This window comes from Candoia aspera, chromosome 3 (genome assembly GCF_035149785.1).
Source record: "Candoia aspera isolate rCanAsp1 chromosome 3, rCanAsp1.hap2, whole genome shotgun sequence".
NCBI lineage: Eukaryota > Metazoa > Chordata > Lepidosauria > Squamata > Boidae > Candoia > Candoia aspera.
The window spans coordinates 108,739,387-108,767,085 of NC_086155.1; the positions used below are offsets into that span (position 1 = coordinate 108,739,387).

At 37.4% G+C, this 27,699-nt stretch overlaps 1 protein-coding gene across 1 annotated transcript in view; it reads left to right on the plus strand.

Moving 5' to 3' along the window:
• The first annotated feature begins 998 nt into the window (after window positions 1-998).
• The window catches only part of KIFAP3 (kinesin associated protein 3), a 72,621-nt gene continuing 45,920 nt past the window's right edge, over window positions 999-27,699 (plus strand). Inside the window, exons 1-11 of the mRNA XM_063298555.1 lie at window positions 999-1,159; window positions 2,025-2,156; window positions 5,590-5,744; window positions 6,108-6,163; window positions 7,224-7,365; window positions 11,314-11,413; window positions 11,572-11,696; window positions 12,763-12,861; window positions 14,603-14,781; window positions 15,852-16,014; window positions 24,127-24,227. Of these exons, the coding sequence (XP_063154625.1) occupies window positions 1,128-1,159; window positions 2,025-2,156; window positions 5,590-5,744; window positions 6,108-6,163; window positions 7,224-7,365; window positions 11,314-11,413; window positions 11,572-11,696; window positions 12,763-12,861; window positions 14,603-14,781; window positions 15,852-16,014; window positions 24,127-24,227 (1,284 nt within the window). The 5' untranslated portion in view covers window positions 999-1,127. The remainder of the gene's footprint in view (window positions 1,160-2,024; window positions 2,157-5,589; window positions 5,745-6,107; window positions 6,164-7,223; window positions 7,366-11,313; window positions 11,414-11,571; window positions 11,697-12,762; window positions 12,862-14,602; window positions 14,782-15,851; window positions 16,015-24,126; window positions 24,228-27,699) is intronic.

Here is a 27,699-nt window from a genome sequence, read left to right on the forward strand (position 1 = left end):
ACCACTTTCTCCTGCAGTCAAATATTTTCCAATCACCAATGAGTATGTGGCTGAGTTTCCCTAGGTCTGCTTTAGTATCCAGGTCTGCTTTGGTAATGATGGAAGACTAAAGGAATTAGCACAGAATATGAGCATGAAGGGAACATGGCACTATTGTCTTTCATTCATTTTATTCTCCTCCCACACACTGAAACACTAGTAGTTGAACCCTTAGAAATAGGAGTTAGCAGAACTCCAGTATCTGCTTCAGAGAAGTTGCACCGATGATGCACACATGGCCCATGTCTGTATTGTGGAGAACTTGATCACTTCATAAATGTCCTGTTAACGCCACATTTCTGAAGCATCAACTAAGTGGTGTATTTGTGGGGCAGAGGATGCCAACCCCTTAAGTAACTGTTATTTCTGTTCTATACACTTTCTGTAAGCTCTAATGTTTACTTTTCACGTTACAGTATAAATGAAAATTAAAAAGCAGGTGATTTGTCTCTCTCTGGAAATATTGTTCTGCCTAAAATCAACTGTCTTTGTTTGGGTTTGGGAGATGGTTACACAGTGAATTTAAGGAAAAATTTAAATCATGCAGTGTAGACAGTGACAATTATGCTTAAGCATGTAATATAGTGAAACCCACATTCAGTTTTATTGCTAAATTACATCTTTTTTTTTAATCACCGTGTGCTCACATGTCAATATTGCATGGCTGAATTAAGAATTTAAAAAAGCAAAGGTAGCTGGACTCTAATTATGGAAAACTTAAAAATCCGTAACGAATAAACAACAACAACAGTATCTTTACTCTTCAGCATGCTTATTCAGCCTACCCACGATCACAAAATAAAAACTTTCAAGTTCAAGCCGAGATTAAAACTCCCACCACTACAAAGAGCGGCGCGCCAGCCTCCGAATTTTACGGGTTCGGCTTTCACGCGCCGCCCCCAAGCAGGGCGTTCTTCTCGACAGGAACTCTCTGCGCCTGCGCATCGGACTGCGTCTTGCGCCTGCGCAGCACAGGCCGCTTTTTCTCCCTTGGTAACGGAACCCAACCCATCCCTGCCTCTCGGCTCAGCTGGCGGCCGACCTGCCCTTCCCTGCCTCCTTTCCGGTTGAGTGTCGCCGCTGCCGCTATGCAGGGGGAGGATGCTCGGTACCTCAAAAGGTAATGGTTTCCCCGCCAAACTGGAGCGGGAGAGCGAGCGAAGTATTGAACCGAGAGGAGGAGGAGGAGAAGGCCGGGGAGGGGCGCGGCTCTGCTGCTCGGAGAAAATGGCAGGAGGGGATGGATGCCTGGGCCGGGGAGGCGGGTAGTCGATCTCTGCGAAGGCGGCTGGCCTTGCAGAAGATGTTGAGCCGCCCCAGGCTCGGGGTGGTGCCTAGCAGAGCCCAGTAGCTGGGCGATACCAAGGGAAAAGACTTTAGTGGAAAAGCGGGATCGGTCTGGGGCGAGGCCAACGCACCCTTTTCGGGCTCATTGCCCCTGCGGTGGCTTTAGCTTTTTGCTGGGTCCCCTGGAGCTCCGACCCGGAGGGCATCTCCAGTTCTCCAGACTTCGGGTATGAGCTTTAGTCGATAACAGCTCGCTTCATCCCAGGCATAAGTTGCTGGCGTTTAGTCCACTGAATTTAATGACATAATGCAGGTGCTGGCCTTGAACTTGTTCCAAGGCTGTTATAACGGGAAAATAATAAATGTATTGTACCTGTTTACATTTAGCATGGGAAATGGCCATTCTCTGTACTTATATCAGGGATTATCTCTCCTTACTGCTTTTTGGTGGAAAATAGCTTCATTCTTTTTAAAGTTCCACAGCTCACAAGCTAGAAATATAAGAGAGGAGCTTTGTTGTTATATGCCAGTTATGTAACAATTGCTTTATAAAACAAAATATAGATTATCTTGATCAGTTTTAAAATTCAAACTTGTGAGGAACTGCAAAAAGGAAAAATATTAAAGATTTGTTTTTGTTTTATCTGATATAAAAATTGCAGGGCTTTTTGCTCATGTATTGAATTTTTACTTACCAGAAAGGTAAAAGGAGGAAATATTGATGTACATCCATCAGAAAAAGCACTTATAGTTCATTATGAAGTGGAAGCTACAATTCTTGGGGAGATGGGAGATCCTATGCTGGGAGAGCGTAAGGAGTGTCAAAAAATGTAAGTTGACAATATTCAAACACACTTTTGTTCAAAAGCCTTTGATAAAACATTTTGGATACCTAATGTTTTGTTTTTAAAGTTTTTTTTAAAGATTGAATTAGAAAAACAAAATCTGAAGCCTTAACTTCAATTTTATATTTTTGATATATTTAGTAAGAAAAGATATCAAAAGAAATGTTATATTTTATTAAGAGATCCAAAATATATGTTTAATGTAGCACTTTTCCAAGTTCTATAACTCAGAGAAAGAAAATGAATCTATTACTTTAAGTTGGGTTTAGATTTATCTTTAGGAAAGGAGACAATGAGAGCTTTTAGTGTCTTTGCTTTAACCACAACTCTCCATGAAAAAATAAGTTTGCTGCTTTATTTTTGTAAAAGAAAAATATTCTTACTCTTTTCATGATGGCAAGCCCTTTTCCCACAATAACTGATAGTATTTATTTTCCCTTTGCATGTGTTTGAACACCTTATTTTATCATGGTTTACTATGGTTAACTAAACAGTGGTTTACAGCCTACAGTAATTGCTTGATTTTGTACTGGCTCAAGGACAGGCCAATCTGGAACCAGTTCTCCTGGAATTTCTTCAAAATACACCAGTCAGGAACCTACTTTCTTAGACTCCCATGACATGGGCCTGAGATCAACTTCCCAGGTTCAGGTACAAGAACCCAGTCCCTGTTCAGTTGCCTGTGAGCTGCCAAGAAATATACTACAAAGCAGCTCGCTCTGCCTCTGAAGATGTCAGCCACAGCTGGTGGCAAAACATCAGGATACCAGAAAACTAGTCCCTAGCCATTCAGCCTGAAAGCAGAAGTCAGAAGTCAGGATTTTCCTGAAGAACATGGAACATAATACATGTTTTTCAAGTTTGCAATGGATTAATGTGAGCAGTCTTTTTTGCATCTGCATGCAGTACACACCTTTTCTTATCAGTGCTTATTTATCTGGTGGGGTACTTTTGAACCTGAGGATGTAGATAGAATCCTCTGCCTCTTAGAGTTGTATCTGTACTGGCTCCTTTGGGTGGCCAGGGAGTGGCCAAGTACACAGTGTCTTGAAGTAAGTGATGGTTTACTCTCTGTTGAAGAGGCCATGTCTTGATGTTTTGGAGAAGTTACTGTTTTGGGGGAAGGTCATTAAGAGGTTAGTGAGGAATCAACTATGAAGAACCATAAGAAGAAGTGGATTGTCTAGACCCCTTTCAGTCGAGATTCAAGCCCAGTTTAAATTGAGACGGAAACAGCATTTGTTGCTGAAATGGATGACCTTAGTTGGGATCTGGATGGGGGGATTATGCCCCTTCTATTCGTATTAGACTTTTCAGCAACATTCAGTACTATTGACCATATATCCTGTTGGAGGACCTGCAAGGGTTGTGGGCAATTCCAGGTGATAGTCATGTGGGAAGGGTGATGGAACCCATGGTTGCTCCAAAGTAGGATATTATAGGGCTTAGTCTTCTCCTCTGTTATTTAACATCTCTATGAAACAGTTGGGAGAAGTCATATACCAGTTCAGGGTAAATTATCTTGCTGATGATACTAAATTATATTTCACCCCCCTGGTCTTGAGCTGGTGTCTGAGCTTACTGTCAGGGACTAGATGGAGAGAAACAAACTACAGGTAGTCCTTGATGACTACTCATTCAGCGACCATTCAAAATTACCCACCCATGGCCCCCCTGCCCCCTGTGGCACCCGCACACTGGCCCTGCGCTCCTTGCCTGGGACTTCTGCCTCTTCCCACTTAACGACTCGCACAGTCCTTGGGTTACAATGGCAACTGGGACTGCCGGGATTGCCATTGCTTAGCAATGCAGTCACGTTACGTGACATCACACTTTACAACCACATTGCTCAGCGACAGCAATCCTGGTCTCAATTGCCATCGTAACCCGAGGACTACCTTGAGCAAGATGGAAATGCTGTTTGTCCACAGACATCCTGGCCTCCCTGAAATCTTGGTTCCAGTTATGGCTCTAGGTCATGCTTCCACTGAGTTGTGACTTGGGTGTGTTCTTGGATTCAGCTCCTGCTGGAGCAGCAGATAGACCTGCACTCCCCCTTCAGCAGTACATCAGCTATGGCCCTTCCTGGACAAAAATGCTTGTGACAATGACTCACAACTTTATCATCATGAGTTTGACCATTGCCAGAAGTTTTATGGAGGCTGTTTTAAAAGATCATTAGGAAGCTATAACTGCTACAAAATGTGGCAACCAGACTGGTGGTGGCCATTGTAGAATAATTAATGCCTTTTTATAGTTACTGCATTGGTTGTCAGTAGGCTTCTGGATCAATTCCAAGTACATGGCATGGCACTGGGTTATCTTATCCAAAATAAGTCTGTCTGTCCTACTACAGTTAGGTTAAGTTGTAGCTCCCATGTGAAATGAGGGGTGTGTGGGTCATAAGATGCCTTCTTGGTTTGGCCCCAGCAATATGGACCATGTTGCACTTGGAAATATGTTTGGCTACTTTGCTTCTGACATTTAGAAAGCTTCTGAAAAGGTTTCTTTTTAAGCCGGCCTTTGATGCCTTAGTGAGGATCAGTCAGGCTGGGCACATCTTGCCAGTAGTGGGAGCAAGAAGATGGCAAGGGGCGGTTGAGGCCAAAGTGGCAGGGGGCCAAAAAGGCATAGATGGGGAGAGATAGGTGGGGGAGTTGCAGTAGGCTGCTGAGTGCCTGAATTTTGATCATGTGACGGTGGAGACACTGCAGCGGCTATAACTTTGGGCACCAGTTGTAAGTCACTTTTTTCAGCGCGTTCGTTACTTTGAACAGTCGCTGAACAAATGGTTGTTAAATTAGGACTACCTGCAATGGATTACTGTCTCCTGATATATCTGATACTTTTTACTGTTTCTGCATTTTGTTCACTGGGTGTTTTCTATGTGGGCTTTGTCTAGTGCAGTGGAGAATAAATACAAATATTAGTATGGAATCCTTGGTGCTCTCTGAGCCTTGTTGTTTTCTTGCAGATGTTTCATTGCCAGACTAGGCAACATCTTCAGTGCAAAGAGGGAGTGGGCCTTGCTCTCAGTTTATATACCGTGGCTTGCCCTGCTTGTGTTGGTAGGGGTGTTGTTCCGGCAATGAAACGTCTGCAAGAAAACAACAAGGCTCAGAGAGCACCAAGGACTCCACAGTTCAACCCTGAGCTGCAAATATTCGCTTCGATTGGTACCAAATATTAGTATGCCAGCTAGCAGATTTAAATGAGGTCTGGGGCTTATGAGTGAAGGTTTGTGCTTTAAATAAAACAAGGAAGCAAAATTGCCACAATTTGGTCTGCAAAAGTAAAGGTTGAAATTGTAACATAATTTATATTTTAAGACATTTTATTTTATATATTTAAAACTAAATGTTGAAAATAGGATTTCTGTGCAAGCTGAAAATGAAAGCTCCTCTATTTTATTTTACAGCATTCGGTTGAAAAGTCTCAATGCAAATACCGACATTTCTTCCCTGGCTCGGAAGGTGGTAGAGGAATGCAAGCTTATTCACCCTTCCAAACTGGCTGAGGTGGAACAATTGCTCTATTACTTGCAAAATCGCAGAGACACCTCATCTGCCAAAGGTGGGCAAAACAAGTTTAGATAGGAAACAAATTGTCTGTGGTGTGGCACTTTTTCCTTTGAGAATATTGAAAGGGAAAGGGCAGTGCTGTTGGCAACCTCTGTTTCAAGCAGAAAAATTGGTAGATTTATGGAAAAATTATTATCACTTGTGTATTGAAATGAAGTTTAGCTCTATTGATTTTGATTGAACTTGCTTGTGGGGAATTATATTTAAACCTTTAGAGTGTATGCATGTAGAAATGCTGATTTCACACTTAATCAGTTCCCCCCACCCTAAATACCCTTTTGTCCTAAACATGACAAAAGTAAGGATAGACCTTAAAAAAGTATTTAAGCCATTATTCTGTATTTTCTTTCCACAGAAAAGAAAGAAAAATCCAGTAAGCCAAAAGATCCACCACCATTTGAAGGGATGGAAGTAGGTACAGCGGAATCCAGTTAGATTTTACTGTTTTTTCTGAAACCTGTATTTTATTTGAAAATATTGAAACTACTAAAGATGAGTCTGTTTTATATTGACTTGAATCTTATATACCCTCATTGTTCAATTGCATATTATTATATAAAATACAACAAAATTATTACATTTCAAAAGGTATTCTTTAAAAAAAGTTCCTTGTTTGTATATATAGGAAATTAATCCATTATTTTTGGGTTTTCTGTGTTCCTTGTTTCAATAATTACAGAACAAAATAATTATTAAAGTTCTCTATTTTACTATAATACAAGGGCTAAAGCTGTATCTGAATATTAGCTATAATTTATAGGACTATGTGGTACTTCAGATTTAAAGGGAAGAAGGTGATTCAGAGCATATCTAGAGTTCTAACATAGAGTTTGCTGGCAACTCCTTAAAGTAGCTGCATCTTCTCCTGAGTTCACATGACTGCCTTCTGCAGCCACAGTGCAATCCTGGAAAAGGCATGTTTGATTTCAGGATTTGCTGACAGGTGCTGGGGCACATCTGCATGTCCTTCAAAACTTCTTTTTACTTTGATTCTGAAATATAATAATTTGTTATCATTTTCTCCTGTTTGTGTGTTAACTGATAAGGAAGCAGGTCCATTCCGAAAATAAAAACCATTGGGTTTTTTATGTTCTCTGAGCTTGATTGTTTTCCGGTAGGCTAGGTAGCATTATCAGTGCACTGCAGAAAAACAACCAAGCTCAGAGAACACCAAGAACCTGACAGTTCAACTTTGAGCTCCATAAAAACTGTAATATGGACAGTTTTAATGAATTTTTATATCTCCCTCAGATCTGTTTATGCAAAATCGTATTCCATTTATTTATTTATTTATTTATATTATATATTTATTATATTTATAAAATATATTATATTTTAGTTTTTAATATGAATGATTCTCTCTTGAATGCATTTGCACTGCTTGTTTTCATGTTTAACTTTCCATATAAACATTTGCAAATTGACTTCTTGCATTCCTCTGTATTCTAATTTTCCTTGCCGATGTTTTCAGATTGATGAAGTAGCTAATATTAATGACATGGATGAGTACATTGAATTACTATATGAAGATATTCCTGATAAAGTTCGTGGCTCTGCACTTATTCTGCAGCTGGCCAGAAACCCTGATAATCTGGAAGAACTCCTGCTTAATGGTAATTATCAGACTGTCGCTATTACAGTTGGGCTGACTTTTGGCTCAATAAGTGGAGTAAATTTAGCTAAATCAAATAAATTTCAAAAGAAGTACTAGTTTATTTGTGTTCAGAATAACAAATCATTAATTTAAGGTGTGACTGTTCAGAAAAGAATAACCCAGACAATAGTTATTCACTGACTTTTGAACTCATTTATTAATTAGCTATCATGAGATAGTACAGTAATAGTACGCTATTTTTGGTAATAGTGAGTATCTTGGCTTGGTTAGTTTGAATATATAACGTAGAAGAAATTGTGTATAACAGAAATGGTTTATCTCTGTTACAGTTTAGCTATGTCTTTCAATGACATGGTTAAAGTTCTTTGGTATGGTACTATTCCGATTTTTTTACTTTATTCATGGTGATTCATGGTCCAGACATTTTGGGGAGGTTGGGATTGAAAATGTACGTATTGTATAAGATTCCACACAAATTCTCATTAAAATTACCATAGTTGTAATGACTGTGTTTTCCGTACGTGAGCCAATAAGGATGCAAGTTAGGCATACTTTAAAGATAATTTTGACTCTGTGCACATTCCAGTGTCTGCAGATATAGGAAATTGAGTAAATTACTTTTAAAAAGCATTGGATATGGAACAATTATCTTTATAATTAGTAGAGATTCTCAAGGCTTGCGGACTAAAGAAAGAAGGGGAAATAATCTTTCAGAGTAGGTCTGATGTATTTTTTAAATGTTAGCTATTCGTTGGAAGATCACTTTCTTTTTTATTAGGAATGCAGGAATGACTTATTTAACAGTATAGTTTGCATCTTGCTTTATGTAGGTTTACTGAGAAGTAGGTCTGAAATCTGCAGAGCTTATTTTCAAGTAAATATGCATAGATTTGAATATACACTGAAGGCAAGTTTGAAGTGGGAATTTATATTTGAGTTATAATTGAAATTAACATTTCTGGTATTTCTTTACCGTAGAACTTTATTTGTTAAAAGTAACACTTTTAAAAAACTCTTTTATGGGCCTGATAAATGAAGGCTCTTGCATGCTAAAATAAACCCTTCGTGGATAGTTTTTCCAAACCTGCTGGAAGAAAATATGGCTTCTCGAAAAACATTGTAACTTCATTTTTGTAAAATCATTTAAAGGAAGGAATTAAGATATATTGCAGACAATATTTCCCCATTGCCAAGGAGAAGTTGGCTTTTAAAGAAATCAGTTTTGTTGATCTTTTAATGCCCCCTTACAGCAGAAGTCTACTGCAGAGGCTAGTAGTGTACAAGATGTTGAACTTTGATGCTGTTGTGAGTGTAGTCTCTGCTGCCAGACTTCACAATACTCCAGGCTGCTTACCAAATGAAGACTATGCATTCTAATGAGGGATGGCTCTCAGTTACATAAAACAAATGGCTACCTCACCCCTTTCTTCTATCCTGAGGATAGAAAAGGCAGAACCAAATGAAAAAAACTAAGAAAGAAGCTATGAACAAAAGCTGGGAAACATATGGGAGGGAATAGAATTCCCTCTATATCCATGTTACTGATATAGAGGCAGTATCCGTTTTCAGGGAAATTGTAATTCTGAAGTAATAAATCTGGACAAGAACCTGTATTAGGATTAATTTCTTTTTTCTGTGTTGTGTAAATCTAATGAATTTTTATTCTTTATACAACATTAAGAAATTGAGTCTAATATCAACCTTGCATTTCATTTTCCAGGCTGAGGAAAAAAAAAAAAACATTCATTGCTAGTAGACCAGCACTTTCTTGGGGCCTGGCAGGAACACTGCATGTTCTGTTGTAATTTTCAGGGCTTTTATTTATTTATTTTCTTTTTAAATAAAGTTGATTTGGTAAGTCTGACTACCCATTTCAGTCTGGTTTTAGGCCAGGATTTAGTACTGAGACAGCCTTGGTCATGCTTGCTGATGACCTGTGATGGAGCCAAAATGCTGGTGGCACATCCGTCCTTGTGCTGTTTGACCTTTCAGTGGCTTTTGATGCCATTGACCACGGTATCCTTCTGAGCTGTCTCCATGGGTTGGAGATGGGAGCATAGTTTTATGGTGGTTTTCTTCTTTCTCTGGAGATCTTCCTGGACTCACAGCTCCTGTTCAAAGATCTTGGGATTCGGCTGCTTATCTGTCTTTTCTCTGGGGATGCCAACCTTGATGAGGTCAATTCACATCAGCTGTCTGCTGACTTTGACAGCCCCTTTTCACCCATAGTCGACTTGCTTTACTAGTCACACCGCTTTTCTCCTCCTGTACCTGAGCTAGGTGATTAAGTGTCATTCCCATGTCCCAGATCCTTTGCTCCACCACAGGTCTCAAGTTGCTCAAAAAAGGACCCTTCCACTGTGAGGGAGCATTTTTCAGTAGTATAGCTTTCATGTCTGCAGCAAATAATTCCATGTTGGGTCCCAGGAATTCTATTTGTAAGGCATGCTGCTATCTCACCTAGTTCAGAACTTCCAGTCCAGCCATGTTATGTGCCTAGCTTCCAGCCCAGTCAGGAATCCTCAGCCAAGTCCAGCCTTGCTTCGAGTTCTCAGCCTTGTTCCGAGCATCCACCCCCGAGTATCCAGCCTAGCCCAGTACCTCTAGCTGAGTCTAGCCTTGCTTTGAGTTCTCTGCCTTGTTTTGAGCCTCCAGCCCAGAATTTTTAGCCCAGCCTGAGCCACCGCACCCAGTCCAGTCCTGCCGCTGTAGCCAAGACTTGCTCAAAAGGTCCAGTTCGGTCTCGCCCAGCTTCCCAGTGCCAGCCTAGTTCTAGTGGTGTTCCAGATTGTGGATATTTGTCTCCAGTTTCAGCATTGCCACATGCCCTAGCTTCTTCCAGTCTTCGTCAGTGAATCCTGCTCTGCTATTCTACTACAGTCTCTTCCTGCAACCTTGCCGGTTTCCTCGTTATTATTCAGTTGGTCTTGATCAGAATCAGCCTGCCTCTTGACTATAAGGACTTATTTATTGTAAATAGTTATTTAACAAAAAATGTTTTGATAATAATTCTGCCTGGCCGCTTCATAGTTTGAACAGGACACTCAGTATCTGTCCCTGAGCTTTCTTCCCCTTTCTAGCACCACACATTTTTTCTGCAGGATCCTGCTCACTGTGCCAATTGTTGTACGTGGTGGCTACCATGGGTGAGCTCCTGAAGAAATAATGAAGAATAGAGAATTACAATAAAATACAAAGTTTATTAAGCAGAGTGATGTTAATAAAAGCAAAAGGGAGCTCTCGTCCTGTTCAACCATGACAGGCAGTGGCAGGAGAGGCCTTTCATCATGACTTGTGTCTGTGCTTATGAGTCTTTTGGTGCACAATTTTATAATACCAGGTTCCCCCTTCTCATCCAGCACCAGGAAATGGTACCAGAGTGATTGATCCCGAAATTGAGACTTGTCTATTCGTATCAGCAAAAGCATGCATGTGGGAACCAGGGATAGTTCCTGCTCCTTAAAATGCATGTGAGGCATCAGTTGATGGAATGATGAAGTGGTTAGTGTGAGCAAAAGATTAACTATTTTGTTCTCTAAGGCAGGGAAATCAATTTCATCGTTAGTGGGAAAGAGGTTGGGACAATTCTTGTTAGAGTGGAAGTAGCTACATTGTTAGAGAGCAGAAAGGTTAGGAAAAGGAAAGCCATAAACCTGTTATCAGAGCTTCACAGTTCATAGAGGCAGCGGGCAATTCCTTGAGGGAAGCGGAAGAAGAGGCTAGCTTGACCACTAAAAGGTTCACATGCTGGTCAGCCTTGCAGAATAATTTTTATATCACTAGGTTCATACTGAAATGAGCAGAGGTTCTTGATAGCCTTGATTCTTCAACCTGAATTGGTGATACCTTTGTCTGATGTAGACATTTGGCAGAAGACATACTACAGTGCATTAGGAATATGAACTTCACTCTGTTGTTGAGTCAATTCTTTCTTCTCACTTTTTAGAAACTGCATTGGGTGCTTTGGCCAGGGTTCTACGAGAGGACTGGAAACAAAGTGTAGAACTTGCTACTAATATAATATATATATTTTTCTGTTTCTCTAGGTATGTATAGTAATATATTATCTATGTTAATATGTTCTGGAAGCTTCATATTTTAAAATGAGTACAGCTGTAGTTATTAAGTCATGCTTGTGGGTGAATAGTTATAGAGGATTTACTTTGGAGCCAGTCACTCTGATTTTGATTCTTTTTTAATATAGCTTTTCTCAGTTTCACGGACTGATTACACACTATAAAATTGGAGCTCTTTGCATGAACATCATTGATCATGAGCTAAAGAGACATGAACTCTGGCAAGAGGAACTTACCAAGAAGAAGAAAGCTGATATCCTTGTTTTGTTGTTAGCAGACTAATGGACAGGCATGAATCCAGCATATTGTTACAGCATAGAACACTCTGGTTCATAGTTGACAAAAATCCTTCTCTTTTCCAGAAAACTCTACTCTACCTCCATTCCCAACATTTTACTCAGCTTGTTGGGTTCACTCAGCATACTCATTTGGTTGTTCTTAAGATTCCCTTATCCTTTAATTTTGAAATAAAACATTTCAGTAACGCTTTCAAGACTGAATATATAATTTATAAGGATGGTGCCCTTTTGGATATATAGAATCTGCTATCAGAGAATGAATTGAATATTAGTATCTTTTCTGTATAGATGGAAAAAGTCTCTTATTTTAGTGGTGTTTATCTTAGTTTAGCAAATGCTACAAGAAATTAATAGCTGTCTATTTGTAGCAGTCCCTTTATTTCAGGTTAGTGCAGAGATCTAAGATCATAGCATATTGCTTAAATCAACAAAGTAGCAGCAAATCTCCTACTTATTATTTGGATAGCTGTATTTACAGGGGCTGGCAGATACTGGGGCTGTTGATATGTCACATTAAGCCAGAAACTCCAAATGGTTCTGGTTTACTATGAACAAATGTGCTGATGTTCATTGTTGTTCGTTCATTCCTGCTTCTCTCCTGCTAGCAGAAATAGCTAAGCAAATCATGGAAATCCATTCAGTGGTTGGTTTGTGTTGTGTATGAACTGGAATTTCTGGCTTGTTTCTGGTAAGCTGTTGCTTTTGATCTGAAGGTAATCCAGAGTTCCTGCATATAACATATTACAAGAACTTTTGGTGATGGGTTTAATTGTTCTTGCAAGCAGGAGAAGCCCAATGGGAATGATAGCATAGCATGTGCCAGTAGGCTTTCTCAACAGGGTAATCCAGAATTCTTAGAATCTTAGAATCCTGTCTTATTGTGCTATATGAATATGGCTGCTATCTTGTAATTGAAGCAAGTACTCCTACCGGACATATCCATCTACTCGTGATCAAAGAATACCTTATAAGTTTTGTATTTCTTAAGTGTTGGGCATATCCTTATCTTTAAATATCCACTTGATGAAGATCCTGATAATCAAACACTGAAAAAGGAATATGAAAAAACCTTTAAAAAGTACCAAGGTCTGGTGGTTAAGCAAGAACAACTACTTCGAGGTACAAATTTTGATTCTTGATTATCTGATATACTGTAGACACTTTCTCAGCATTTAAAAAAAATTATGGGAAGTCTGAAAGACTGCATAGCTTATTCTATTAGTTAGAATTGGAGCTATTTGTATTACCTAGAACTCATTTTAGTGGTGTTTATCTTTGTTTTGCAAATGTTACAAGAAGTTAATACAGAGGCAGGCTGTCTATTTGTAACAATCCCTTTCAGGTTAGTGCAGAGAATTAAGAGCACAGTATATAAGTTAAACCAATGAAGTATCAGCTAATGACTATCAAAGAATATTTATGTAAGGAATGTTCACCGCGTTATGTTATATAGTGGAATAATAATAATAATGATAATGGAGGAACAAGTTCCAGAACTGGTATACAGTATTGTAAATGAAAATATATCAAGCAAAGAAAGAGTTTCTGAGAAGTTCATGTTTGATTTGAATGCTCATTAGATGAAGGTGGCAGACAGGTGAAATCACCCCGCTAGTACTCCTTTCACTCCCCCTGAAGGTCAGTGCCATTCACTGGCCTATCAGAAAAATTCCAGGAGAGAAAAGGAGACAAGCAGAGATCACCTCAGACACTGTTCTTTCCTTTCCTCTGCACATACTCATCCCCTATATGTATCCTGATGGTGCTTCTTATGTGGCTTACAAGGTTTTGTATCTTGAAAGGCAGGAAATACTGCAATAACTGTAGAATAGGAGGAATATGATCCCCAGTATTCATTAATTAAAGTAGAGTTTATAAGTGTGTAACATGATTGTAACTTGAAAGTAAAAATTAATTTTACAAGATATTTCTGCTCATAATTTGAATGAATTAAAATGTTCAGAAACTTATATTAATATGTGTTTGTATTAATTATTTTAGTAAAGTAATATATTTGACAGGTAGTAGAGTCAACTTAACCTTTTGTTGGTTTAATCACTAACCATTAAGTTCAGTACAACCAAAAAGTGTTGCAATTTAGTGGATAAAGAGGATGGCCTTGAAGGACAGAAGGAAGATCTGCTATCAAGGCAATAATCAGATGAAGGAAACCTGAGCCAGGCCAAGAAAGTAATTTGTGAAAATGCCTCAGGCAGCCTCTGTCCCCCCCGCCCCCCCACAATCCTCATGAAGGTAAAAGAGGGAGGAAAGGTAGCACATTCAGATTTGCAAGGTTCTATTACTATAGCTGTTCTAATAAAAATAGCTTAGATCTGCACTGTGTCTGTTTCTTAGTCTGGTCTGCTTAATAAGGCTGGCATGCATTGTCCTAAAAAATTGCGTTTTGAAAATCTCCAGAGAAATGAAAAACACACATTTTGGGGACAGGCAATGTAGATGTCTTGATTTGTCTTTTGAATCTAAGTTCAAAAGTTGTACACAATATGCAGTACATACAAAAAAGAGTTGGTATTGATGGATGTGATAAAGAAGATAAGCTCATATTAAAATAATGTAAGATAAGCCATGTTAATTATCTTCTGATAATTAATCTAGAGTATATTTTAGAAAGATTACACCACATTTTCTCCCAATAGACTATCAGACTTCACATTTTGCTGAGATAGGCTAGGGAGCAAAACCAGCATACTCTTTTTCTGCAATTGTACTCCACTGAACTTTGCTCAGGAAATATTTGTGATGGCCCAGATCTTTGAAATAATTCATGCACTATACAGTGAGCAGACAGTATTCATAATCTCTCAATTGTGTGTTTTATTTTTGCCTGCTGATGAATCAGTTGCTCTTTATTTGCTGCTAAATCTTGCTGAGGACACACGAACTGAACTGAAGATGAGGAACAAGAATATTGTACACATGTTGGTGAAAGCTCTTGACCGAGATAACTTTGAACTGTTAATACTGGTTGTGTCATTTCTGAAGAAACTCAGCATCTTTATGGAGAACAAAAATGATATGGTATATTTTTATAGTACTCTTGAAATATTAAAATATGTTGACAGCTAGTCAACAAAACACTGTAAAATTTCTTCTGCATATTCATTTTGTTTTTATCTGTTGAGCAGCCCATACTATGCATCAGACAATTTGTTGCTTCATGCGTTTCCATGGGGAAAAGTCATAAAGTAGTTCAGTGACGGAAGATACTTATTGTGCAGAAGAATCTCAGGTTCATTAAGTAGAGAAGATGAACTGAAGTCTCAGGTTGGAGCGATCGTTAAATGAGTTCTTGAAAAGACAGTGACTTACAGTGAATTATATGATACTGTATTGGAGTAGATGGTTCAGCTGATAGAAGTTAATCTCAGATATTCAAAGGACAAACACCCTATATATAAATATACATTAGGTTATTGTAGATTAGTCATATTTATTGTGGTGAGCCTGCTGAAATAATATTATGTCTAACAAATTGTATTGATTAAATTTGGATCCAACTGAGTTAAAAGGAAGGCATGTAACAGGGAATGTTGCCAAGAGGATGAGGAATTTAATTTACCTTTTAATCATGATCATATGTCCCTTCTGAATTGATAGTGGTTGTAGGCATTTGGAATACCACTCTTAAAACAAAATGTATTTTTAAAAATAATTTAAAATGATACATTGTTGAACATGATATACTTTATTTGAAGCAATGTATTACTAATACCTCGCTCCCTAAAGCACATAGACAGTATCTCAGAATGGAAGTAGAATGACAAATTGTTTCATTCTTTACCTCACTTTTGGAGCATGATGCTATCCTGAAGATTGCCAACCACTAATTTACACAATAATTTGAGCTAAAATGAACCAGTTTCAGAGACACTAAAATGTATTAAGGATATTTGAATTATCTGTATTTTAAGAATTAAAAAACCATAATTCATGAGAAATTTCAGCAAGCCTAATTTTTAATATAATTATTGCTACATACTGGAGAAAATATTTTTTTATTATTAAACTTTAACTGTTCTTCAGTTTGTGTTAAATGTTTGCAATATGATTTCAGACTTCTTCGTTTTTTCCCCATACTTCTCACATAGGTTGAAATGGATATAATTGACAAACTAGTGAAAATGATACCATGTGAACATGAAGATCTTCTGAATATTACTCTTAGACTTTTACTGAACCTTTCCTTTGACACAGGCTTGAGAAATAAAATGGTGCAAGTAGGACTTCTTCCAAAACTCACTGCATTGTTGGGTAGGTTTAATTCTTTTCTCACTATGAAACTTAGCATTAGTCCTAATAATCATGCTTCATTGTTTATTAGAATTTCATGAAAGAGTTATATTTTTCTATTGATTAGTATGATTAACATGTTAACAATTGCTCTAAATGTCTGAATATTTGGGTATGTTGTCATAGCATTCATGACATATTCTCAGAAATATTCTACAGGTGTTAGAATATTTCAGTAATTCATTAATATTTTTATCTGCAAAATAAGATGATTTTCTGCAAGCCAGTTTCATCATCCGCAAGTCATTGAAAAAAACAAGGAGCAGTTCAAGCCCTGCTGCAGTTATTTGGAGGAGTGCCTCTTTCAAATCAATATGTATACAAATGCTTCCCTTGATGCCAGTCTGCTTCCCATCTCAGTTGACTTTTTAGAATCTTTTAACTGAATGAGAAACTGACATGCCACAAAGCAACAGCCTTTACCATCCCCTTCCTTTACAGAAATGCATCTGGGCCCCATACAAGTATCAAAGGTGTTCTTGGAAATAATACTAGGTAGTTACAATCCAGGGCTTTCCTTGGAAGTATTTATGCATGCCTAGGAAATGGAAAAGAAAGTTGTTAGGGTGGCAGAGCATCCTGAGAACTGTAAGGGCTGCTGGAAATTACTTTATCTTCTTGAATAGTTACTTTATAATTTTCTACACACATCAAAGTCACCACATGAGTGATTTTTCACCAGTGAAGTCAACAGTTTTTTGAATAAGTCTTTTCCATGACAGTTATTTTATTAGAGCACTCACAACCTATTCTCCAAACTGCAAATGTGTCAACTAAAACATTTCCTCTCCCTGAATCTAAGCAATGACAATAACATTATACCTGTATCTCAATTATTGAGACTAAAAGAAGTATACACCCTATGTAGAAAGTTTCTGGACCTCAGTATGGTTGAATTAACAATAGAGTATTAGGATTCTGATTCCATTTTCCCAGACCTAAATTGCAAGTGAACTAAAAAACAAGATGATCCCTTTTAACCTTTCCCTCATCTAGCAGGTCTTTAATACATACAGGCTGGATTCTGCAAAATGGATCCAGTTTTAACCTGAAAAGACGTGATCAAACATTTGATACATGTTACTCCCATCCCATTACCATATATTCTCTAGATAATTATGTGATATAGATCCATGCTAAATGGCATTGCAACGTTGTGTTCAGTAATAACATAAACTCTACAAACAGTCTCAGCCCAACTTCTAATATCAAAATATTACAAATTCACAAAATCATCAGGAGAAATTATTGCTACAAAACCTGATTTCGCCCATCACTCTGCATCAATATAGCAAATTAAAACAGAAAAAAAAGTCAACTGAAATAACAACTAAATGCCTTCTGGGTATCAGGAAGAATTTAATTGATGCTTCAATGGGGTATCGTGGTATTGCCGAGCAACCTACTGGATGTAACTGGTATGAACATCTGGGTGTTGTGTTCTGATCTTGACTCCTCCTTTTATTTTTCGTGGTGATACTTCAGATTTCAAAACAGTGACCATTCTTTTTGTGTCAGACATGCAATGAATTTTAAACTGATTTTTCTAGAACAGCATAAAACTAATTCCACATAAGATATTTGACATCTTGTTCCAAAATACAAAAATACGTGTTACATAGCAGTCATCAGAATATGGCAATCTCCACAAGTTCTTATAGGTGCTTCTTAAAAAGGTGAAATTTTACTGGAGTAAATTATTTTTTGAAGTCTGGGCTCTACAGAATTACTTTTGATAGCCCAAGATTTCACAAAATTTTCATCATTGACATTTTAAAGTTGGAGCTCTGTGATAACCCTGCTGTAAATGATTATCATGTTTTGTTGATACTATCTTTTTTCATTCTCCCTGATCAGTTCAGTGGGGAAATGCTGCTTTTGTTGAAACACCAGAGATCAATTGTTTGTTTCATCTTATATCAATAAAATGTTTTATTTATTTATGGATCATTTTCCTCAACAAATAAATGAACAAGTGTAAAGTTTTTGACTCATTTGTTTAATTGGGTTCTCTTTATATAGTTTTAGCACTTGTGTGGAGATCTAATCACGTTTAAGGTCATATTTAAGCAGAAATATTGAAAAAATTAAAGGTTTCACAAACTTTTAAGTATCATTTTAAATTGTTGTGTTAATCGATTTTATGTATTGCTTTTTATTGTTCTTCATCTGTCTCACCTTTTAATTTTTATTAACAGTCTGTTGTTTTTATGGATGGTCCTTTCAAAAAGCTTTAAAAAACTCTTTATGTCCTTTTCATATTGAACTTAAAACTGCATGTTAAGCACACAGTTTACACATGTGTATGAGAAAGGAGCTGCTTTTAACAGCAGCAATGTTTTTCTTATTTAGTCTAATATATCCTATAAAGAAACATGCATTTCCCAACCTGATTAAGTGAGCAAACAATAAGAGTTATATGCAGCAGATCATAACAGAAAGCACATGTCCTGCCTTAAGAGTTCAGCAATATCTTATCAAGATTGCTTGAAGTTACTCACAGCAGTAAAATGTTATACTTCCTCCTGTTTTCCCAATTAAATGGAGAAACCTTCATTCGTACAGCGGTTCTGCCACAGCTGGTTTTAATATTTTGTGTGTGAATATTGCCTGAGGTGTCCATTTCTTCCTAGCAGTAATTGATTGAATCATATGAGGAATAAAATATTTGGTCTGCAGATGATGGTAACTATTCAGAGGTTTATTTTGAAGGTGGATTTTGTGCTGTTAGGAAGCATGTATATCTTGAAAAATAAATGTTACCCCCCGGTCCATTTTTTTTGTTTTATTAAATTTATATAGCTTCCCATCTCACTATCATGACTCTGTGTGACATACAATAAATTAAACAAAACAAATCTTAACCATTAAAAACAATTAACATAAAATATAAATGAGATCAGAGGAGAGTGCACCAAAATCTAACATACAATACAACCATCTCACTAAATATAATCTATATAGGCCTGAAGTTGCTGAAATGAATGGTGTTATGGGAAGAATAGTGGTAATTCCATTCTTACTCAACCTCTAGCAAAACATTATTCAAGTATGAATGGGAGTAACCAGACGTAAGTCTGTCCATTTTTATGGGAAATCTTACATGTATTGTCAGACTATAGGCTAGGATTTTCAGTCAAACATTAATGCCTTTTGGAGCACTTTATTAATAAAAATCCCAGTTTGGGGACATTCTAAAATAACACCAGGACTATGTATTTTACCAGTGAAAAATACATTATAAAAATGAGGGAGAGAAGGAGGAATGTTTTGTATTAAGCTTTAAGGTTAATAGATAAGAAAAATGCAGTATAGGACATAGCATAAGTGTGCTTCTCCCTTTCTCTTTCTATTCTGCCTGTTGCTCTGCCCCATTTTAGTTACACTGTTGGATATTCTGGTATAGCTAGATAGTTCCACAGCTAGTGGGTTTGCTTGCTAGGTCTAAATAAATTGTTTTTCAAAGTATTAAATATTTTCTTCCAAAACAACTACAGGAAAGTCTTTTATCTCCCAAATACGAGTAGTAAATGATAACTATTATTTTTTTCAGTTGTGCACATTTAAAGAAATCTAACTGGTGATTTATCTTCCACCAAAGTTAACGTATATTTCTAAGGAGGATGGGACAACCTGTGGTCCTGGACGTCTTAGACTTCGTAATCCCTTTCTAGCAATTCCTGTGACCTTAAATCATGCTGCTGAATTCAATATCTTATTAATGAGCTACCATGGTGTGATTTTTTTCCTTTAAGCAACCAAAGCAATGCAGAATTGTAGGTGCATTAAACTTTTGGTAGGATCCACAGATCTTATTTACTTCAAACAACTCTACTGACTTTCACAAAACACTTTAAAAATTCTGACTATAATCTCTCTAGTGGCATTGCTGTGTTGCAGTCATGACTCCTGTGGTCATCAGAGATCAAAAAATAGTTTTAACAACAACCCCCCTGTCCAAAAATTGTACAAACCATGATTCATAAAAAGGCTGTCCATTGTTGATGTGCTAAATCACTTAATTCAAAGCATAGTGTTACTCCAGTACTACTACATAGCATGGAGAAAGAGAGTGATTAAAATCACATTGTTGATTTTAAGTTTTTAAGTTTTTAATATCAACTTTGGGGGATTCTGAAAGTAAAAAATAGTTGGCAATATGCATTTTCCAAACTTCGACTGAGTCAGCAGGCGTTTCACATATAACAGTATGTATTTGTTCAATTTATGTAGCTGCCCATCTCACATAGTGAAGTTGAAAATACAAAAACAATACAAAAATAACAAAAAAACATAACAAAACATTAAGAACAGTAAAAACTATTAAAACCATAAAAACATAACCAGCAGAAGCGCTCAGTCAATTTCACTAACAAAAAGCCAGTTTGCAGGCTCCACACTACTGTTACCGGATCCACAGGCCTGATGGCAAAACTGTATCTTCGGCCCCTTCTGGAATGCCAGCAAGGTCAGGGCCAGAATCAAGAATCTGCTGGTTTCCAGCAGTGTGCACTTTACTTACAGTGATCTCCTCTATATCATCTGAACTCACCATTGACTTAAACCAGCTTCCCCAACTTAGGTGCCTTTGGAAGCATGGGTAACTTCCGGAATTCCTTAGTCAGCATGGCCATTACTAAGAGGTGGGGAATTGGTAGAGGACACTGGGTTTGGGGAAGGCTGATTTCAACCATTGTGTTTACAAATCATAGTGTCTGGAGTCACACATCACACCAAGTCAAAATCAATTACGGCTTGTATGAGCCCATGTGTGAACCCAGTCATTGTCTATGTGGGAATGGTTGAAGACAGTATGGAGATCAGCAAAAGAAGGCATTTCATATAGCAAGCAGCAGGTAAATATCTCTTTTAATGCATTTTTAACTCTTCAGAAGCATACACTTCTTGCATATATGCATGAGTTTCCAGTCATTGCAATGCATTCTGTAGGTCAGATGCTTCAAATTGGCTTTGATGAATGAGGCTGGCAAGCCCCAAGTCAGAAACTCTAGCCTTAAAATTTTAGGGGTGGTATGCTAATGAGAAGAATAAAATAGTTCTGCTCCACAACTGCTATTTTGTGGCTTACTGTTCAAAAGCTTAGAATAATTTTGAACTTGAGATCCCAGATATGTATAGTTGGCCCTTTACATTTGTTGAAAACTGTGTGAAAACAGCCCAAGGGACATTATATTTTTCCACCCCAGCTGTTCCAGATGAACTACAGATGCAAATTTAAACAGTATTCTTTCTATAAACCACTGAGTATATTTTATAATGGCAATATGTTACACAGAAAAGTAAGTTATGGCTGCTAATGGCTGGTGTGTTGAGCATTAATTGCCCTCATCTGGGAATGAGCAAATATTTTAGAATGGCACTATGAATGCAAAGGACAGCTGAATGTAACTTCACATGAATTACTTGGTTCGCTCATGATAAATTCTTGTGGGAAGTATTTCTGTTCACTCTATTTGTCAGTGAGCTCATCACTATTTAGATTTATTGCTATAATGCATAATGTCCAGGATGTTTGTTTCTAAGGGCTCAGGTTTTAAGTCTGTAGTTTATAAATTTTGACTCTGTGAGGCATTCTAATGCTCTGTGAGGCATTCTAATGAAGGGTTTTATGATATTTTTCTCCCTATGCCTTTAAAAATGATGACTTTTTAAAAAAATCTTTCTTGGCTTCTATTTACAGTTGAATCTAATTTTCATGTTGAGTCATGTGTCAGTGGGCTTTTGGTCTTCTGGCTGTTGCTCTTTTTCCTTATTGTTGAGCCTCATGTAAATAAAACAAATGATAGTAGCACTATGATACCAATTGTCTTAAGATAGATACTGACATACTTGTGCAGAATGGTGGACAAGTTATTGCTGACAACCTGTATCTGGGTAATCTCATTACAAACCAGAGGCATACTAGTTTCAGAAACATTCTCCTGCTCATTTCCTGCAATGGTTTCCTGGAAAACATAATTTCTGCATGGGATGGAGAGTGCCAGAGGGGATTGTGTTGATTATTCCAGCCTTCATTGGCAAATGATGCAATGGAGAGAATGACAGACCCCTCAGACTTGCAACTTCCACCAATCCCATTCTAATTCCTCTCCCACAATTTATTTCAAGTATTTCAAATTATGATTAATTGAAAAACAAACAAACTTAAATAATCCTTTTTTAAAAAATTCGGACAAGGCACATGAGAAAATAAATTTAAAGCAGAGGTGATACCCATACTTTTCCGGACATTCAGATCAAAAACATGGCTATAAAACTGAGATTTGGTGATATATATATATTTTTTTTGCCTTTTAAAGGTACATTTTCATATCTAGAAGAGAAATAAGATCTTTTATCAAACATAAGAATCAGACAGTTCAGTAAGGCTAGACAACTTAGGGCTAAGGACTGAACTTAGCTCTAGAAATGTTTTTGTTAGAGTATTGAAAATCGCATTACAGGTAGTCCTTGCTTAACAACCACAATTGAGACTGGAATTTCGGTTGCTAAGTGGGTCATTAAGTGAATCCAACCTGATTTTATTACCTTTTTGTGGTGGTCATTAAGCAAAACACTGTGGCCATTAAGTAAACCATGTGGTTGTTAAGCGAGTGATTTTGCTTGCCAGAAGCTGGTCAGGAAAGTTGAAAATGGCAGTCACATGACCATAGGATGCTGTGATGGTCATAAATGCGAACTGGTTGCCAAGCACCCAAATTGTGATCACATGACCGTGGGGTCACTGCAACAGTTGAAAGTGTGTGCACCAGTTGTAAGTCTTGTTTTTTTAGCACTGTTGTAAGTCTGAACCGCCACTAAACAAATGGTCATTAAGTGAGGACTACAGGTAGGTGTTTTTTTTTTTACTTACATGAAGGTAAGTGTACATTTCAGAAATATGATGCACTTTCCATCATTAATTTTCAAGAGTATTTTCATTATCTGAAGCTTGGGGGCAAATGTTTCTGAATACGAATATTGTAGCACCACCCACAGATAAGCCAATTGTGAAAATTAAAACATGAAAATTTTGAGGGTCAGCTTTTCCATGGTTGGTGCCATTTTCATGGTATATTGGTTAAAAATTCAAGGCCGGCTATCTGTGAATGGGCTTATCTACGGTAATATCTGGACTATATAATAGTGATATAAAACTAACATACAAAATTATTTTCACCCAAACTTCCATGTTCTTTGTAAAAGTAATGTGTACGTTCCATATGATGCTTAGAAATGTTTAATTTTACAGACTTTCTCTATAAAGTAGTAAGGTATATTAAGGTACTTTTCATTCCTGATTCCAGTCCAAAGCATTTAACTAAATTGTACCCAGAGTACAATTTGTCTGGTCTGCACAAGGAATCTTATTTGCCCACTTCACTCTGTATACAACCCTTTATCAAATTTTCCAAATCTTGCTCTTGGTTACTAGGCTTTTTAAATTGATGGGATGGGGAAGCAGGAGATGCTAATAAAAGGGAAAACAACTGGTAATTTACAGCACCAACATCCTTGCAATATTAGACCTAGCCTATTCTAAAGGAAAAATACCTATGAGGAAAGTAAACAAAATATATACTGCATATACTATATACAGTAATACTTTTTTAAAGTATCCTCATATACTCATGGATAAGCTGATCTGCAGATAAGCCAACCCTCAAGCATTTAACCAAAATACCATGAAAATACACCACCCACAGATAAGCCAATTGTGAAAATTAAAACATGAAAATTTTGAGGGTCAGCTTTTCCATGGTTGGTGCCATTTTCATGGTATATTGGTTAAAAATTGAAGGCCGGCTATCTGTGAATGGGCTTATCTACAGTAATATCTGGACTATATAATAGCGATATGAAACTAAACTGGTTTCTTTGATTTTGTTTTCCTAATATGAGATTTCCTTGAAAATCTTTTATTTAAAAAAAAGTCATAATCGTTAAAGAATGAGACTATTCCTTCTATAGTAAGCTTTGAGAGTAGTTTCTAAATGTTGCTAAATGTAAATCAGATGTGACTAATTCATATAGATGCACATTTTTGTGTGTTTTTCTTTCCTCCTCCCCCAGGAAATGAAAATTATAAACAAGTGGCTATGTGTATTCTGTATCATATAAGCATGGATGATCGTTTTAAATCAATGTTTGCTTATACTGACTGTATACCTCAGGTAGGTATGTTTTTTCCTTCATACTAGTTCTGTCTTGAAAGTCCTTAAAGCAAGGGTCAGCAGCCAGTGGGTCTCCAAGTAAAGCTTAAGGGCAGAGTAATGTGATACTAATTCTGCAGCTGGTTGTGTCCTTTCAGTTTTGTTGAATATCCTTTGATTCTACATGCAAATGCACTATTTTTGTTCATTATGGTTGTACTATTTAAATTATAATGATAGTATTTAAACAAGTCTTTTTTAAAAAAAAGTATTTTAGAAGTATCTCAGGGCAAGTTTTGGGAATATATTTATTTATCCTAATTTGCTTTTGAGATTTTTATATTACATTTAGGTCATTGTAACTTTACATTTCCATCCATTTCTCAATAAAGACACTAGTTTGGATTGTTATGTTAATAACTTAAATGTTCTTGATCTGGTTCATTCAAAACATTCGTTTTCTTGGTAATTCTGCTTTGTTGATAATTTTCTGTTCCAGTTATATATCAGTTTTTAGAACATACTAGACAACCCATGATCCATTGGGCCATCCTTTCAGAGATATTTTCTCACCTAAAGAGAGAAACAGAATGACCACAGGCGGGCAAAAAAGCAGTGGGAGAGGGAGAGACTTCAAACTTCCTGCTGGCTTCCCTATTGACTTTCCTTGTGGGAAGTTGGCAGGGAGCATCGGAAATCACTCCTCCTCCTTGGCTGACCTGCAGAACTGCCTTCCACTTTGCTGGGGTGAAAGGGGAGAAAAGGAGCTGTGGACCACGAGGAAAACTGCACCCCCACTCCCCATCACAGTGTATCCCCAAGGACCTCCTTCCTCCAGGGAGGAAGAGGGCTCACTCATTGACCCCCAGTGCCCCCCAGCCAGCCCTACCTTGCCAGCAGGCATCTGAGTCGCTCCCTTGTCCTTCCCTCATCACCCACCACTGTTAAAGAGATTTCAAAGTTCGGCCTCGGCTCCAAAGAGGCCAATTGCCACTGGCCCATTGGGACTTAACGCCAGCTGATTGGGCACAGGGGCCAGAGGGAGGCAGGAAAAAGGACAGGGATACACCTCTCCCATCTTCTCTTGCGCCATGCAACCTACAGGTTTCTGGGAAGTGTAGTTGGAAGGTGCAGTGGTGCTGAAGTGGCTACAACTTTGCCAAATTTAAATCCCATGGAAGTAATAGGTCCTGGATTTTGGACGCATTCTGTAAGTTAGCCCATTTGAGGTAGTTTGGTTCACAGTTGTTGCCCTATGATGCACCATTTCACCCAGTTGAAGGTTACAAACAGACATGAGAGTTTTAATAGTATATAGGTATGTACAACATGAATCAAATTAATTATTGCACTAATTAACCTTTGTTTAGTATTTTTGAAGTCCAGTCATTCAGAGGTCTTATTTCATTATAAACAGTGAGGTCCACAGTGTTTACTACATACTCTGTAGTGAAATTTTGATACTTAAATGTAAAAATCCCACTACAAATTTTGGCAGTGTGAAATATATTTTTATACAATATTGTTAAGAATCTGTGAATGTGATTAATGAGTTATATTGCATGTTACAAAGTTTTAGGCATTCAGATTTCTTACTGTGAAAGGCATACTGAAACTTTAGAGATGTTAATGGATGCTTGCTTTTTCCAGTGCCTATAGTTCAACATTTTAGCAATAAGATGTATAACAGTATTAGGTATACACACACAACTGCGCCCCACCCCACGCACACATACTGTAGCATCATGAATGTTGATTTAGAAATAAGCCCCACTGAGTTTAGTCAAGCATACTTTCCTGTAAGTGTACATAAGATAGTAATCTCATATCCCTAACATCTGTTTTGATTCAGCCCTGAAAAGAATATAATTATTATTCAACTATATTACTATAGGACTGTATTTTAGAGTTTTCAATATTTCTTCATAAATTTCAACAAATTTGCAGCTTTGAATTGAATCTAATAAAATCTTATATTAACTGGATGGAATCCTACATTTATTTATCTAATTTATAGGCTGCCCAACTTATGATGACTTTGGGTAGCATACAAGTCAAAAACACATTCAGTACAGTAAAACTAAAATGAAGGGGAAAACATGGGGACTAACAGAATAAAATTCCCACCAAGGCATATGCTTTCTGACCCAGCACCTGGAGAAAGAGCCAAGTGTCAAGACCTATTTAAAGGACAGCAGGTTTGAGGCAACTTGAATTTTTGCTGGGATACTATTTCAAAGGGCGGGTGCTGCAGCAGAGAAGGCATGCTGCCTAGGTCCCGTTAGAAGACAGTGTTTCAAAGATGGGACCTGGAGCATACCTACTCTGTCAGATCTTATCAAATAGGGAGAAACAATGGAAGAAAGATGGTCAGGTGCTATACCATTGAGGGTTTTATAGGTTACAACCAGCACCTTAAATTTCACCAAATGTTACTGGTAACCAGTGCATCTCATGCAGCAGAAGATGGTCCATAATTGCTTATGCCACTGCATTCTGGACCAGCTGCAGCTTCTGAGTAGTCTTCAAAGGCAGCCCCGTGTAGAATGCATTGCAGTAGTCCACATGCAAGGTGACTAAGGCGTAAGGGACTGTGAGAAGGGAATCTCAGCCCAAGAAAGGGTGCAATTGGTGCACCAGATGAATCTGGGCAAAAGCATTCCTGGCCTCCTCTTTGAGCAGGAGCTTTAAGTCCAGGAGGACCCACAAATTGTGCACCAGTCCTGTCTGGAGGAGTGCTATCCCGTTCAGAAAGAAAGAACTTTAAGTTTATTGATAAATGTAGATATTAATCGTCTGATTGAAAATAATTAATAGCTAGTTCCTCTCAGAATTTTGAGTAAGGCACAGCTATGGCTCTAGACCAGTCTTTCCCAACTTTTTGACCCTGGAAGAACCCTTGAAATATCTATCAGGCCTCAGGGAACTGTATTTTGTAACTGTAAGTTACAAAATTATTCTTTTCAAGTGCAGTCCTGTATATATGCATTAACAGTGTTCTTAAATTAAAAATAATGAAACATCTCTTTAATGTGAAGTTGCCTGAATTTGAAGTATTTTTAAGTATCTTATTTACTTTATAGCAAGTTACCTCTCTAATTTGTTAAGTAAGTTGGTCTGAAAAGAGATCTATTTATGTATGCTTTGATAAATGAATAAATATAAGCATATAATTTGCAAGTAAAATTATCAGAATCTTCTGTCCAATATAGACTATATTTACATCACTTGCCAATTCTTTTGTTCACATGCAACAAAAATATATTTTGGTAGTACTTCTAAATAGCCTTAAAAATACAGTATTTGTTTATGACCATTGCTCTGTGGAGGCACTGTTTATTGATAATACTTATATTTAGAAATAGTCCCAAATGGATGTTTACTTCTTCCTTATTCTTCATAATAAAAAATGAGACCATATTCATCTATCAGAAAAAAATGAGATTGAGACCTTGAGCCTTCCTGTTCAGAAACGTAAATTACAATCTTCCAG